This window comes from Pan troglodytes, chromosome 1 (genome assembly GCF_028858775.2).
Source record: "Pan troglodytes isolate AG18354 chromosome 1, NHGRI_mPanTro3-v2.0_pri, whole genome shotgun sequence".
Lineage (NCBI taxonomy): Eukaryota > Metazoa > Chordata > Mammalia > Primates > Hominidae > Pan > Pan troglodytes.
In genome coordinates, this window is record NC_072398.2 from 33,434,358 (window position 1) to 33,450,488 (window position 16,131).

Consider the following 16,131-nt stretch of genomic DNA (forward strand, 5'->3'; position numbering starts at 1 on the left):
GCAAGGATATTTAAGAATGTGAGAGAAATCTCTTCATTATCCACTCTAACTGAATCTGTAAGTGGCATTGACATAAAACAGAGTATCACTTCTATATGAAGTTGGAGTTCATGCGTGGTTTTTTGTTTTTGTTTTTAGTGGATTAATGTTCACGGAATATTGCAAATGTGTGTGTCCTCCTTTCAGCACCCCCAGCTGGTCAGTAAGAAGAAATAGCCTGGGAATGTCCTAAGTAGCAGAAGGAATCCAGCCCAAAATTTAAAAACTACCACGGATAACCCAGAAAATGAATAATCTTTATGTGGGAAATCAAAATTGACTTCACAGAATTGCTTAGAAGTCAGATCTACCATACACAGCTATGGATTTGATCACCAATAAACTGGTAGCCCTGTCATGGTGGAGATCGGCATGAGAGGAGAACCAGGGGAGGAGGAGAAGAAAGTGGGAATAAAATAAGTCACAAAGGGAAAAAGGTGTAATTAAGAGAGCAAAAAGGTGGAAGAGACAGAACAAGTACAAGAACAGAAAGCAGTGATTCAAAGAGCAAAGAGGGGAGGTAGAAAATAGAAGAGGAAAAGGCTAGAACTAAAAGGAATAAAGGTAGAAAGAAGATAGCTGGGTGCCTGCGGGAAAATTGAAGGTGTCATAAAATCAATGGTGGTTGGAAATAGAGAAAAAAGTGCTCATTTACAGCCATAGGCACTAAATACTCACAAAAACTCATTTTGTTGGAAAGGAGAAGTCCCTGCTATGTAAATAGACCTTTTCAAGTAGCAGAGACCAGCTATGAGGCAAAACATAATTGATTAGTTGAATTTAACTGGATGGTGATAAGGTGTCTTCATGATTGATAATCTGGTGTGTAGTTGGGTTAACTTTGGCCCCGCAAGGTCTTTGTATCATGTAAGGGAGGCTGTTTTAAGCTGTTAGGTATCAGGTGAGGGGATTTATTACCAATGAGACCTTAATTCCATGATGTTCCTTCATGACCCGGAAACATTCCTGGGGGATCATTTAGCTCTAGCTGCAAAGGTAGGAGTCCAGGACTGCTGAGAACTGCTTCATACTTTCTAAGGTCTGCATTCTTCATTGCTATGTTAAGTAATTCTGAAGAGTACCAGAATTTTCATGCCAGAAAGAATCTTGAGAGTTATTTATTCCATACATCCTTGTTTGGGGGAAGAATTGCACTCACCCCTTTCGAACAGATCAGGAACTTTAGTTTAGAAAGCCAGGGGGATTTTGATTGTTCAAAAATTTCCATGGAAATATAATTTATTTTTTGAGACAGAGTCTTGCTCTGTCACCCAGGCTGGAGTGCAGTGGCGCAATCTCGGCTCACTGCAAGCTCTGCCTCCCAGGTTCAAGCCATTCTCAACTTTGTTATTCTTAAGAATTAGCTGTGAATAAGAATACATGTAAGCTTGTCTTTTTTTTTTTTTTTAAGGCCTGGTGTTTTAAAGATTCTTCCCATGAAAATCTATTTTGCTGAAAATCACTAATTTCTGCCTTATGTCCTGAAGGTATGAAATACGAATTCAAGCGTGCACCACCCTGGGATGTGCATCAAGTGACTGGACATTCATACAGACCCCTGAGATTGCACCTTTGATGCAACCCCCTCCACATCTGGAGGTACAAATGGCTCCAGGAGGATTCCAGCCAACTGTTTCCCTTTTGTGGACAGGACCGCTGCAGCCAAATGGAAAAGTTTTGTATTACGAATTATACAGAAGACAAATAGCAACTCAGCCTGGAAAGTCCAATCCAGTCCTAATCTATAATGGAAGCTCAACCTCTTTTATAGATTCCGAACTATTGCCTTTCACAGAGTATGAGTATCAGGTAAGAAATGTGTATTATAAACAATTCGAGCTGATTGTTTGCACCCGTCAGCACCTGCCTGTAAAAATGGTACGCAATTTGAAAAGGCACTTAAAGAAATGTAGGACTTAAGGAGAATAATAATATTCCTTAAAAATTTTTAAGTGGTAAATGAGGAAAAACCATGTTCATTGCCTTTTTCATTTTCTTGGTTTTTGAGCCATATTATATACGTTGTTTTTCTTAAGTAGATTCCAGGTGAATTTGCATTTCTTATTAGTAAAGTGGTTTCTGCCATTAAGATTCCCTCTCTCAGTGTTGCCTTGGTAGGAGATACTCCTTATTTAAAGATCACTTTGAAAATAACTCATTACTCGTACCAAAATAAAATCAAATAGCAAACATCTCTAGCCTTGGTGCTCAAGAAAGATACAGAATGTTGAAAAAAGTCTAGAGGAATACAACTCACCTGCCCATGGCGATGAGTTAAGTTTTCTCTGAGGATGGCCTAAAAAAATAAGACTGTGCATTCTTAAAAAGCCAAGAATTAAGAATAATATTCAGAAAATATGGTGAATTCTGTGGAGGACTTCTGTTAGGTTTGTTTTGTTTTGCCATCAGAGTCCATTTGCATTCTTCTTGTGATAACAACCTCATTTCCTGTGGGAGAATGTGCTTCCCCCACCCTTTGCTCAGGCGTGGTGGGAGTGTCAATCAATGTGTCAGGCTGTCTTCTAGCCAAGTGGTGGGCATATGAGCCGCTCAGCCCCTCAGATTTGCCTGGGGCTTGATCTTCAGCAGAGTGACTCAGAATTTTAAAAGGTGGAGGTGAGAAGTCATGATAAAATATCCCTAACCTCAATCTAAAAGTTTTTCTTTTCCCTGCTATTTCCAAGCATGGTTCTTCAACCGTTCTTTTAATTCCATAAACTCACAGTAAATTCTCATTTGCTTAAGTCAGAATCAGTGCCTCTTGCTTGCAGTCAAAGAAAGCTTACTGACTGATGTAAGCACTTAAGTGCCAGGAACAATGCCAACAGAAGTTTTCTAAAAGAGGAAACTGAGCCTTAAAACGCTTATTATAACATGAAATACTAAAAATAATAAGTCACCAAAAAGATAGTGACCAAATCAATGAGTACAGTGAATACAGGGAACATTTTAAGCATGAAAAGAATATTTTAGGACAATAATGTATGGGACAAATTACCGAATTAATAAGATTTAAAAATATAAATTCTCGAATGGTTTGGAAAAATACACAGATATAAATCCATAATCCCTTGTTTGCAATTCCAAGTCTAAAAATCTCTTAAAAGTATTTTCTTGCTTTACCACAAGTCATTTGGCAACAAAACCCAATCTAAACAGACTTGAGACTATTTACAGTATTTATATATCCCATTTAATATGAATATTTATATGTTTTGCTACAAAAATATTGCTTTATTATAAGATGGCTAATCAGATCATGGTATGGATATTACAAAATATACAGTATATACATTTTATCCTATTTCAAAATCTAAAAACAAAATTATTTTAAAACACATCAGGCCCCCAAGGGTTTAGGATAAGAATTGTGGTTTATGTCATAAAGGAACAAAATACTTACCGATGCCACCATCGGAAACGTAACACTGTTAGAAACAGCCAGAACCTACGTGCCTGCCCTTTTGTTCTTTTCTCATTACCTTTATTGAGAAGTGTCACGTTATCAAAGCTGTCAGTTATCTAGTCTCCCTTACAAATAAAAATGGTACCTTCGTGAGAGAGCTGGATGAAATCAGCATAAAATCTTCAGCCGCTAATTAAACGCAACTTAATGACCCATATATAAGAAACACAAACTTTCTCTGGTATTGTGTTGTGTCATTGGGTTAAATTCTGGTCACATGATCTGTGGAAGTCTCATTCCAGTTTTTGTTTGTTTGTTTGTTTCTTTGTTCGAGACAGAGTCTCGCTCTGTCACCCAGGCTGGAGTGCAGTGGTGAGATCTCGAGATCTCAACTCACTGCAACCTCTGTCTGCCAGGTTCAAACGATTCTCCTGCCTTAGCCTCCAGTGTAGCTGAGATTACAGGCATGCACCACCACACCAGGCTAATTTTTTTTGTATTTTTAGTAGAGACGGGGTTTTGCCATATTGGCCAGGCTGATGTTGAACCCCTGACCTCAAGTGATCAGCCTGCCTTGACCTCCCAAAATGCTGGGATTACAGGCATGAGCCACCGTGCCGGGCCCCGTCCCAGTTTTCTATGGAATGGAAAGCTCCAAGCATGTGTCTTGTCTCTAGTCAGATTTTTCATCAGGCACTAAGGATGACTAAGAACAAAGGGACCCACATTTCAGAGGAGAGGCAAGTTAAGAACCTTAGGCTGTGTGGTTTCTTTTGTAACTGTTACTATCGGCTCTGTGTTACACTCCTCCTCCATACTCATCTCACTCAAATGAAAGTATTTAATTTGGTTTTTGATCTCCAATTTTTATTTATTAGCTAATCCCGTGTAGTTACAACATAAGGATAGAAAACAAAGAAAATCAAAATCTAGCTTAGCCCAAAGGCCCAGTTCTTATGGAAAATAATATTTTGAAAAGCGTAGATTAAATGCTGAAATAAATGATCAGAAAATATTAGTTTCATTTAGCCTGTGTAAGTATTGAGTCTATGTGGACCCTGAGTAATCCTACAGAAGTCATTTAGGGAGTTATATACTAAAACAATTTATTTTTCTTTAACAAAAGAGCATTTTTGTATTTGTGATGAATTTGCATTGCTCTCAAAACCACTTGAGGGTTACTTCATCTGCAAGTTGCTTTGAAAATACCTTCATTGTCCTATATAAATCTGCTCACCCAACAACTGACAGTGATTTCACCCTTCTGCAGAGGAGTGTGTTTTTGAGGTAATTGTAGATTGTAGGGAATAAAAACAAAGACCTGAGAGACTTCCTAGCAGTGGGGAAGGATTAATCAGAAGATCGTGAGATTGTATAGTTGGGGAGGTTGCCACCCACATGGTGTGCCTTGCAAGTGTCAGCTGGGGCTCCCCACCACCTTCCTACACTACATTACATCATTGTACTCATTTCTGGTTTTGAGTTAAATCATTGAAGGCAGTTGTTAAAATTTAGTTATGTGAAAAGAACAAGACAGTTTTCACTAGTCTAAATCAACTCATTCCATCAGTTGGCCAGTGATAGAAGAGGGTATCGCATGGATAAGTTCTTTTGTTTTTCCTTCTTCTTTTTTTTTTTTCCTTCTTCTTCTTTTTCTGAGACACAGTCTCGCTCTGTCACCCAGGCTGGAGTGCAATGGCACCATCTTGGCTCACTGTAACCTCCGCCTCCCGGGTTTAAGCAATTCTGTACCTCAGCCTCCTGGTAGCTGGGATTACAGGCGCCCGCCACCATGCGTGGCGAATTTTTTTTGTATTTTTAGTAGAGACGGGGTTTCATCATCTTGGCCAGGCTAGTCTTGAACTCCTAACTTCGTGATCCACCCACCTCGGCCTCCTAAAGTGATGGATGAGCTCTAACGGGCAGGAGGGTCAGGAAATATCTGGAGAAATGGATACTTATAGAGAAGGAGGAGCTACTCACTGCAGAAAACCAAAGAGGGAAATTAAATGAGCAGCAAATGTCACTCACCTCACCACAATTCCTATAACCAGCTTGATAACTAGCTCCTTTGAAGGTGAGCAAAATCCATGTGATATCACAAGCACCTTCTAAGTGTTCACTAATACTTCAATATGGAATGCCCTAAAGGTAGCATCCCCACTGTTTACAGTACAAGTGGAGGACCTAAGAGCTTGTTCAAAGGGCAGACTCCTGGGTGGAATGGGAAGGGACCCCAGCAACCAGTATTTTTTTTCTTTTTTTGAGATGGCATGTCACTCTGTGGCCATGCTGGAGTGCAATGGCGCGATCTCGGCTCACTGCAACCTCCGACTCCCTGGTTCAGTCAATTCTCCTGCCTCACCCTCCCAAGTAGCTGGGATTACAGGCACACACCACCACGCCCAGCTAGTTTTTTGTATTTTTAGTAGAGATGGGGTTTCACCATGTTGGCCAGGATGGTCTCAATCTCCTGACCTCATGATCCACCTGCCTCAGCCTCCCAAAGTGCTGGGATTACAGGCGTGAGCCACCGCGCCCGGCCTAGCAACTTGTACTTTTAACAGGCAGCCTGGATAGTCCACAACCCACTTTTTTTGGAAATACTGCCTCAGAGGGTGAGACATTGCTGCTATGCTACTTAAGCCTTATTTTCAAGCGGTGATTTTCTGAATCAGTGGTTCTCAGCTTTGCGCATTAGAATCACCTGGGGAAATTTCACAACATTCTGGGTGCTGATACCCAGTCCCCATTCCCCTGTAGTTCTGATTCTGGGATGGGTTCCGGAATCCCTGCGATTCAAAAGGTTCCCAGGTGATTCTCATGTGCAGCCAAGAGTTGAGAATCACTAGCCTAAACTGTCATAAATAGCCCAAATAAGTGAAGCCAGCTCCCCACAAATGCCTAATTTACATGATGATCATTGATAATAGCCTATTGACGTTGGTCTATCCTGGATTTCCTAAAGAAGGGTCCTATTGTTTTGATGTGAAACTAGAAAGGAGAACAGAATATATTATCTACAAAGTCCATGTCTCAGCTACTCATATAATTTATTTTAATCTTCCTCATGGATTTCATTTGGATTTTGTTATTGTTGTTTTATTTTCTTTTGTTTCTTACTTGGGAGGTCCGGTCTTTGGTGGTAAGAGTAAAGTTCACCATCATTTAAAACAGGGGATTTTTCTAGTTTGAGTCATTTCAGCATAGCTTGCAGAATTCTGGGATTCTGAAGGATAACACTCTGGAGGATTAGCTTTAATAAAGCCAGTGAGATCTAAAATATGAATCAAAAAATTAGGAATATTACTTTTTCTTGTTTTCCACAAGAATGGGTTGGTGGCTTTACAGAGTGCACTGCAGGGTCCCATTAGAAAGCAAACATTCTCTGTGAATTTCGAATGCAACTTAGTTTACCAAAACCTAATTCTCAAACAACCCCGTGAATGTATGTTCCATGCATAAATGCGATGCATCTGTACTAAATAAAATTCTTCCATTGCACAGACCTCTTCCTTAAACAGAGATCACAGTCTTGCTTGTGCTACAGAATATTTACAAATCCAAGAAGATTTTTTTAAAGACAATAATCATTTCTATCTTCAACCCTTTCAAAATTGGGCTATTCTAATACATGCAGTGTGAACCTCCAAATTCTATATGGAGCAGTTCTTAACTGTTTAGCAGCAAATTAAGACAATATTTTTCCCACAGGCTTTGAGAGGGACCTGGGTGTGAGTCTACTCTGTTAAGACATTTTGGTTTTTACCTTTGGGGAGTGAGCTGAGGCTAATGAATAGCTCTCAGTAATTGTGCATTCATATTCATACTCTTGCTTAAGGCAATGACTCACCACGGATTTGATAGGGCCCGCCACCACCCCCCCTTCACTGAATCATGCTGTCAGTGACTTAATTAGTTTTCCTGAAACTATCTCACTTTGACAGATTTTTGCGGTAAGCGCCCACGCACACTCAGGGTCTCTGAAGCCTTCTGGTGCCTCATGACTGGGTGACTGAGAAGCAGTAGGTCAGCCTTAGAGGAAACTCTGTGACTCATGGCATGGGGTCTGAACTTAGGGCTAGTGCTGCAGGAGCCCATGCAGAATGGCAGTCTGCTGCTTTCTAACAGACCAACACTGCCCCCAAACAAGAGGATGGAAAGAAGGGCTGTGGAGGAGACACAGAAGGGGATCCTCACTGTTGCTGCCAGTGGCAGCTGCCTGAAGACTGCCAGAGGTACTGTGGAGGCCTTCCCTGCACCAGCCGCCACCATAGGCTACCAAATGGTTGGTGATGAGTTAGAAGTGGGAGGGAGAAAGGCCAACATCTTCTACTCCTTCTTTCACTACTTCTGGATATTTGAGCACATTAACCTCTTTGGGCCTTTCTTCATAATATAAATTAGGCCTGCTATGATCGAATATCATAGACTGGGTGGCTTTAAATAACAAATATTTATTTCCCACAATTCTAGAGGTGGGGAAGTACAAGGTCAAGGCACCTGCAGATTCAGTGTCTGGTGAGGGCCACCTTCTGGCTTACAGATAATGGTCTTCTCCTTATATCCACATATACCAGGTAGAAGAACACTAGTCCCATTCATGAGGGCTCCACCCTATGCAACCTAATAACCTCCCAAAGGCCTCCATACCATCATATTCAAGATTAGCCTTCAACATATGTATTTGAAGGGGACAAAAACAGTCAGTTCATAGCACTCATCTATAAAAGGAAGCACCCTCCAGCTCTGTATTCTTTGGGCAGAGTAGTGGTAAGCTACAGGTATATAATTTTTAGAAATTCTAATCAAACTTTATCTTCTCTTGATTGGTTTTTGTAAACTACAGTTTGTAAAACCCTACAAAATAAATTCTCACCCAAAGCAACAGAATTTTCTAATGGTATTTAGCTTTAAGTTGTGTTGATGCAAGTGAATGTATGAAATCAGCTTCAGATAATAAATGGATATATGGTTATTCATCACCAAGATGGACACATGGAAATATAATTAGTTGTGTCTCTCATTGAAACCTAACATATTTATTCACTAATATATTTTTAAAAGTATAGCTATATTATAACATATGAATGTAAATAAATAATAAACGTATTCTCTTTAGTTAGCTACAAATGAGTCTCATTTATATTCCTGAGAAAACCCACACTATCAAAAAGTTATCATGACTATTTCACTACAAGTAACAGAAAGCCAATGTAAACTAAGTTAAACAGAAGGGAATTGTTTCTGCTCTCGCATCTGGGAAGGGCATTGAAGGAATCCCTTGAAACCAAAGAAAAGATATGAACACCAGGCCCTGGAAACCTGGGATGCAGGACTCGGATGATGTAGGATTCATTCATTCTGTCCCTCCTTGCCCCATCTCAGCTTGTCTCTGTTTGGCTTCGTTCTGCACACTTTCACCAGGCATCTGAGGAAATCACCACTAACTCCCAGATTCAAGCCCTTTCTGTGCATCAGTTTTCTTGTCTTTAAAATGTGAATAGATATAGCATTGGACTCATAGGCTTGCTCTGAGGTTAAATAAGTTAATATGTGAATGTGCTTGGAACAGCACCTCATACATAGAAACCACTTCACCCATATAACAATAATGATTATTATTATTACCCATCCACCTTAGAGTGGAAAGAGGACTATAAGTCAACCAAGTGCAGGACTCTGACTGATCCTTTTGCACTACCTGCCTTCCTGTGAACCAAGAGAACAGAGGACTATGATTGAGCAGGTGTGGTCGCAGGGCCCACCTCCTACAGACAGGGCTGCATGAGGTATGTGGGAAATGCTTCCAGCCAGAAGCAAGAACTGCCCTAGCACACTACACACACCAACCACGGGAACAAGTACTCCACACCTGTGAGATATTGACAATCCTTGCGCTCTTTCACATTGGATGCTCACACCCTTCCTGTTTTCCAAATGAAGAAGCTGAGTTAAGATCACATAGCTTGTGCAAGAAAGATGCTTAACTTCTGATAACTTCACTTTTCTCATTTAAAAAAATGGGTGTGTTATGAGAACTAAGAAATCTGTGTGTCTAGTAGGATGTCTGCTACTTAGTAGGTCCATGCCCCCATCCGATCCCCCCAGGATCTCACTAGTTAAAAGAAGGAGAAACTTTCATTCAAGACTGTAAAAAAGCCAGGTTAAGACATTTCTTTTGTCTATATCAACAAGTCATTAATAAAATGTTAGAGTGTAAAAATCTCAATCAGGAGTACAGTTGCCTCTAAAGGTGTGATACTCCTTCTGCTAGGAAGTTCAACCCTCCTCGTCCTTGCCATTTCTCTTCTCAGAAAAAGAGTAATTTACCCACATACCCATGACTAAAATTCCAAACTCTGATAGTCTGACTCTACTTTTATGCAATTAGCTACTTGCTTTGTATTGCCTGTTTTCTATTGCTGTCACCCTTACCCCATCCCTTTTCTATATCACATTTAGAGAAAACATATTGAACACGTTTTCTGTTTAGTTTTGGACTTGCATTTAATTAGGTATTAATCTCACTAATGTATTTCCGACCAGCATGGAGGTTTTTGTCTGGTAAATTTCTCCCACAAGAACTAAGCTCCCCACACCAACCCCAACTCCCACAGCTCAAGGTTTTAAATGATTTATTGATATTGTCTGACTCAGGCAGTGTATTTATTCTAAAACTTTAGGGCCTGAGTGCACAGGTTAGACTGAAGGCCACTGGGACATTTCCATGTATAGAAAACTAAAGTTCGCCACTAAGCCCAGGGCCTGATCATTTTTCGCATCAAGCCTTTTGTTCCCACGGGAGATCATTTCTACCTGTCAGTGTGAGCACATTCAGGAGCATGCTCTAATTCTTTTTGTTCTTGTTCCATCTCTCATGGCAACCCTTAGGACTTTATTCTGAAGCTTCTGTTGTTGGCAATCTTCATGGCGCCTTTGGGACAAGTTATCCATGTGAAGATGGGTTGGTTCTCACCCTCTTGCAGATGCAACTCAGATTTATATTTCACTTAAGGTGATATTGATCTTCCTGTCTCTGTGTTGGAAGCTTGTTTGCTGAAAATAATATGTTAAACACAACAGATGCTCTTCAACTGAATGTAGATAATATGTAATTCCAGCCTGCCCTCATGGCTCTTCAGATGGCCATGAAAACAAAGGCTCCCAAAGTCACCTGAAACTTAGGTCCTGTAAAAACATCTAGGAAAGGATAAGATGTGTTTTACTTATTTTCCTTTATCCTGTAAATTGAGTATTTAATAAACTGTCCTTATTAAGCACCTGCAATGTTCAAAGTGTATACCTAGTTACTAGGATTGAGGCAGGAGGCTAAAATCCATGCACTCTCCCCTTCAGGGACTTAAATTATAGTTGATAAGTCAAATAAAGATGCCCATGAATAATGTATCCATAAAAATATGGCTAGGAACGTTGATGTTTGCAGGATCTGAGTGATGGCAAAACAGACCCAGGGAGGAAGAAGCAGCTTCTTTATCTTCAGGGACAGCATGATTTCCACACCAAACTCTAAAGGCCACTCTTATTCTACTCTCTGGCCAGATGGTTTTGTGCAGGACAGGTGGCACCTTGATATTAAAGAGGTACTTGACTAAAATCATTCCACAGAGACATGAAGGGGCACAATTTCTCTGTTCCTTCAGTCTTACACAAAGAAATCCCTTTCTAAATCTCCATCCTTATGTTTAGAAGCCTCTCTTAGCCCACCTACTATTATTGGTACCCATGTAATGTTTCAAAATGTTCTCCACTGTATCAATCGGGATCTCAGCAGGAAACATATGGCACATTCAAAGGGTATTTGAAGAAAATTTAATGAAGAGGCTATTTATGGAGGTGTGGGTAGAATTAAGAGAATCAATAAGGGATGTTGAAGTACCCAGGGAGTAGGAAGAGCCAGAAGCTGTTACCTTCTAGGCCTGCAGGGACAATGGAAGAAAGTGGGTCATTGAGAGGAAATTCAGCCTTGTCAACATGCAGTGCCAAAGAGAGGAGCAGGAGAAACAAAGAACCTGAACTCTCTCTTCCCTTTGATCAAACGCTAATGGAAAGGAGCCAGAGGAGAAAAGATTCCAGGTGAGGCAGTCTGATGAAGTCAGCATTCCAGGGTACAGACCAAGCCAGAGAAGGGCAGAGGATGGATCTGGGGAAAAACCAGCTCGTCCCCCACACTCAGATTGAAGCTGCTGCTTCTCAACCAGTATATAATAATGCCTTCACCAGTAGAATCCTTTCTGGGCTAGAGGATCACCTGGCCAGCTTTGGCTTGTCAATCTATGATTATTGATAAACCACTAAGTAAATCTGAAGACTTAAGGAGGATTGTACTTAAGTACTTGAACCAACAGCTTATTACCTTTAAATTGTAAATAAACATCTCAGGATATATGAAGCAACCTAATCTGCAGGTGGAAACAAAAATGTTAACACATTCAAATAAGTCAGATGCCTTAAATGGTAATTTGTAAGAACATAGTTGAGACTTCTTCTTGTTAATTGATTTATCTATCTGTTGATGGATCTGATCATTACTAATATGCCTATAAGCATCTAGAAAACTGTACGGTTCTCTCTTTGATTCCTATAGGCATATTTCTAATGGAAACCAGTAATAAAATTCTTTTCTCTAAAGAATCCATTGAATTGCTCTAATTTTTTCTTTTGTTCATGTCTGAGGACTTTTTGAGAAATTTTAACTAATTATAAAACAAAGTAGAGAAGCCATCCAATTAACAAATTTCATTGTGGAGCAATATTTTTGAAAAGCCAGGCTTTTATTTACTCTAACCCTCAAAGCTCTAGAGTACAGAAGTACCTGGAAGAAAGATACAGAGGGAGGTGTGGGCTAAATTCCAAATGCTGTGGGGAGTTTTCCAATCTTATTAATGTGTAACGACTAACTAGAATCCAGGAGTGAGTTGCAGAATTGCTATCTAGCCCCACTAGATCCCCCAAACTGTTAAGTCACTCTCTCCTGTCTTTTCACACAAATAATGTGATAGTAATCACTATTATTTATTTAGGGTTTGCTGTGTGCTAAGGGCTGTGTTAAGAACTGCATGTATATTAACTAATTTAATCTCAAACAACCATTTGAAATAGGTGTTATTACTGACACTATTTTACAGGTGAGAAACATGAAGCATTGAAAAATTAGATACCATGCCCAAGGATATAGAGTTGATAAGTTGAAGGACTCAAATTCAAACCTTAAGATTAAGTTTCAAAGACTGGTTTCTTAAATTCTACCCCAACAGTTACCTCCAAATTGCATTTGTATGCAGCTTTGGGACTTTCAAAAATCAATGAAATATTTATAAATGTATTCATCCCCTACCCCATTCCTCAGAAATTTCTAGAAACAATATTGCATGTAAATCTTAAAATAGTCCTGTGGGATAGATGTTGTTATTTCTTAGCATAGTCAAGAACCTGAATGATTTAGCAAGTTACCTAGTCAAAAAGCAACAGAGTCAGAACTCAAGTCCTGACTTTCTGACCCCAAGTTCAAGGTGGCTCTGCTGAACTGCAGCTTCTTCAAGTCACCTCCATCAGGAGCACAAATTCCTGACCCTGTGAAGACAGACTGATTAGGGTTGCAGTCTGGGCTACATGAATTACCAATTCTGGATCCTCAGCTATTAATTTAAACTCACTAAACCTCAGTTTTCTTATCTGTAAAATTGAGATAAAAAAACAAACAACAACAACAAAAAAAACTTACCCCAGGAAAGTTGCTGTGAACTTTAAATAAGTTGACTTTAAGGCTAGGGTATTGTCACTTACAAAAAAAAGTAAGATTTAATATATAAATACATAGAAGGTGTTCAGTATCCAGCATTCCTGTAAAATGAAAATCAAATAAAGTCACTCTCCTACTGCAAACCCTACTTCCCCCATTCCATAAGATGCAAACTCCTCTCTAGTTCCATGAGGACTTTCGTGGTCTCACTTTTGTCCAATTCTGTCCTCATCCCATTGCTTTCTGGCCCTTACTCACTAAGGTCAGCCACACTGGCCTTCTTGAGGATCTAGCCCTAAGGCCTTTGCACATGCTTTTCTTTTCCATAGAATGCTCTTCCCTCAGATCTTCATCTGGTACTTTCTGCCAATTGTTTCCCAGCTTGATGGTCATCTGTTGAGAGAACCTCCTGGATAAGCCAACCATTTTCTGCTCTATCACCTTATGTATATCACCCTACAATATCTTCATTTCCTTTCTAGCATATATCCTAACCTGTTTATTTTATTTGTGTTTTTATTGATTGCCTCTTCTCACCAGGATGTTAATGCCAGTCTTGTTCACTGTTGTATCCCCAGCTCATAGAACAGCATCTGGCATATAGAAATGGCTCAATCAATATGTGTTGAATTCATGGATGATAAATGGTCTTACCTAATTTACTATCCTTCATGGAGATGTTAATCACAATTGGTGATTATGATCTTAGCTTCTTCTAGCAACTTATTGTGGATAAAGTATATATTTTAATGCTATATCCATTAGGGTATAGTTATTATTGCAGAGAACATAATGGAATTTCAATGCATTTACACATGTTTGAACAGGATGAAATATATGAGTAGTACTTGCTTCTGTGTAATATGCAATATTGCTGAAAGCATGATAAGTGGCACGAGAGATGGATGTCACATTGTTTGTGATAGTTTCCCCTGTCTCACTTTTAGGCTACCCTCCACAGAAAAAGCCAGTCCATGCAGGGCTCTATGAAAAGCCCAGGACAGCAACCCACCCATGTGGAAGATGTGTACGGGCCTTCTTTTAATGGCCTTATGTAGGAAGATGTAAAGAGTTTGGGTTTTTATGTCACATATCTGTATTGGAAGGCCAGCCTTACCACTTACCAAGTTGCATAAATTTCTGTGTTCCTCAGTTTTCTCATGTGTAAAGTGGGGATAATAATACCAACCATATAGGATTGTCAAGAGGAAAAATGCAAAATTAGTACATAGAATACACTTACAAAAGTGTAAGTGCTCAATAAACCCCAAAACTACTTTTACATATCCTCCATGAGAGTCGGATGGGGGTGGGTTCCTGTTTCCTCTTAGGGAGAGCAGATAAGCAAAAAAAAAAAAAAAAAAAAGTATGTGATAACTCCAAATTTTGATTATTTAGTTTTATTGTTAAAAGTGAATCAGGGTTGGGAGGCCAAGGCGGGCGGATCACGAGGTCAGGAGATCGAGACCATCCTGGCTAAGATGGTGAAACACCGTCTCTACTAAAAATACAAAAAAATTAGCCGGGTGGGGTGGCGTGCGCCTGTAGTCCCAGGCTACTCGGGAGGCTAAGGCAGGAGAATAGTGTGAACCTGGGAGGCGGAGCTTGCAGTCAGCCGAGATCACGCCACTGCACTCCAGCCTGGGCAACAGAGAGAGAGACTCTGTCTCAAAAAAAAAAAAAAAAAAAAAAATCAGGGCAAATTTCAGTATTTCACAGTGTTAGGTCAGTTTTTCCTTCTTCAGGTATTAGAGGAGAACCATATTCACAAGTATTAAATGGCTCCAAAGAGCAAGGCGGTATGAGAAGCAGTAGCGACAAGACACCCAATTCTAGCATGGGAAATGTCTTGTTATTTTTCCAGTAGCTTCACGTCTCTGAACTTCAAAAGTGCTCATGGAAAGCAAGACAATGTCCTGCTGTACCCTCTTCCCCTGGGTCCCAGAATTCAATTAAAATAACGTTCTATCTTGCCTAATCCAAAGTGTTTTAGATGAAGGGAACCTGAAAAACGGGACTATATCTGTAAAAGTGTGACTGTATTGTATCCAGCAAGGTTCTATGCAGATAGAGATGCTGGAAAACATCCATTTGATGGTGAAAGAAAATCAGATAGATAGACAGTTAAATAAATAGCTCCTAGAGCTTTTCAGCACATTATTCCTTCATAACTGGAGCCTGCAGGGCTACTCATGAAATAAAACAATCTTGTAATCATGTAATTTCAAATTCATTGCATTGTCTTTTTCGCCAACATTCTTTAACCGCGATTCCGGCAAAGAAGATTTCAGCATATTGCTATTCAAACATATTCAAAACCTATGACAAGCTACCCTTTAAGAAGACATTAGCGTGAGTGCCATGGGAAAATGTACTCCAAGGTTGTAGATGAATTGATATGATTTCCTTGATTGTATCTTTTTATTTATGAGGCATAATTTATGAGCACTGGAAAGCAAACTGCAATGAGTGATGACTAACAACAACCAAAGTCATAAATCAGCAGCAGTGAAAGAAGTAGTGATTTTGATCGAATCTATTGAATTAGCTGTTGGCCTTAGCCAATACAGGTATTGGAAAGACCTTTTTAATATCTATTTGTCCCCCTCATGGGAATGTGATAACAATCTCATTACATGCCCCTAGGAAACAAATAATTTAATTGTTTGCCCGTTAACATACAACCTGTTTACTTATTAATTACTGGCAGAGCTGTTCATGCTAGATTTTTTGTTTATTTCTGATGTGAATTGTTACAAAATTATGTTCACATTCCTTAGTTTTTATAAACAATTATGTCTCCTTAGAGCTTCTTGATATAAATTTGTCCTCAGAATTGTTGAAATGCTTTTTTTAATCAAATATTGTCATTATCCCACAAGGAAGTATGTTACAGAGTTTCACAGAAGTTGCAGAGAGCTCA

General features: G+C 39.6%; 1 protein-coding gene across 1 annotated transcript in view; it reads left to right on the forward strand.

The window, feature by feature from the left end:
• The window catches only part of USH2A (usherin), a 798,713-nt gene that overhangs the window by 748,328 nt on the left and 34,254 nt on the right, over window positions 1-16,131 (forward strand). The window contains exon 63 of the mRNA XM_016938662.4: window positions 1,527-1,848. Coding sequence (XP_016794151.3) covers window positions 1,527-1,848 — 322 coding nt within the window. The remainder of the gene's footprint in view (window positions 1-1,526; window positions 1,849-16,131) is intronic.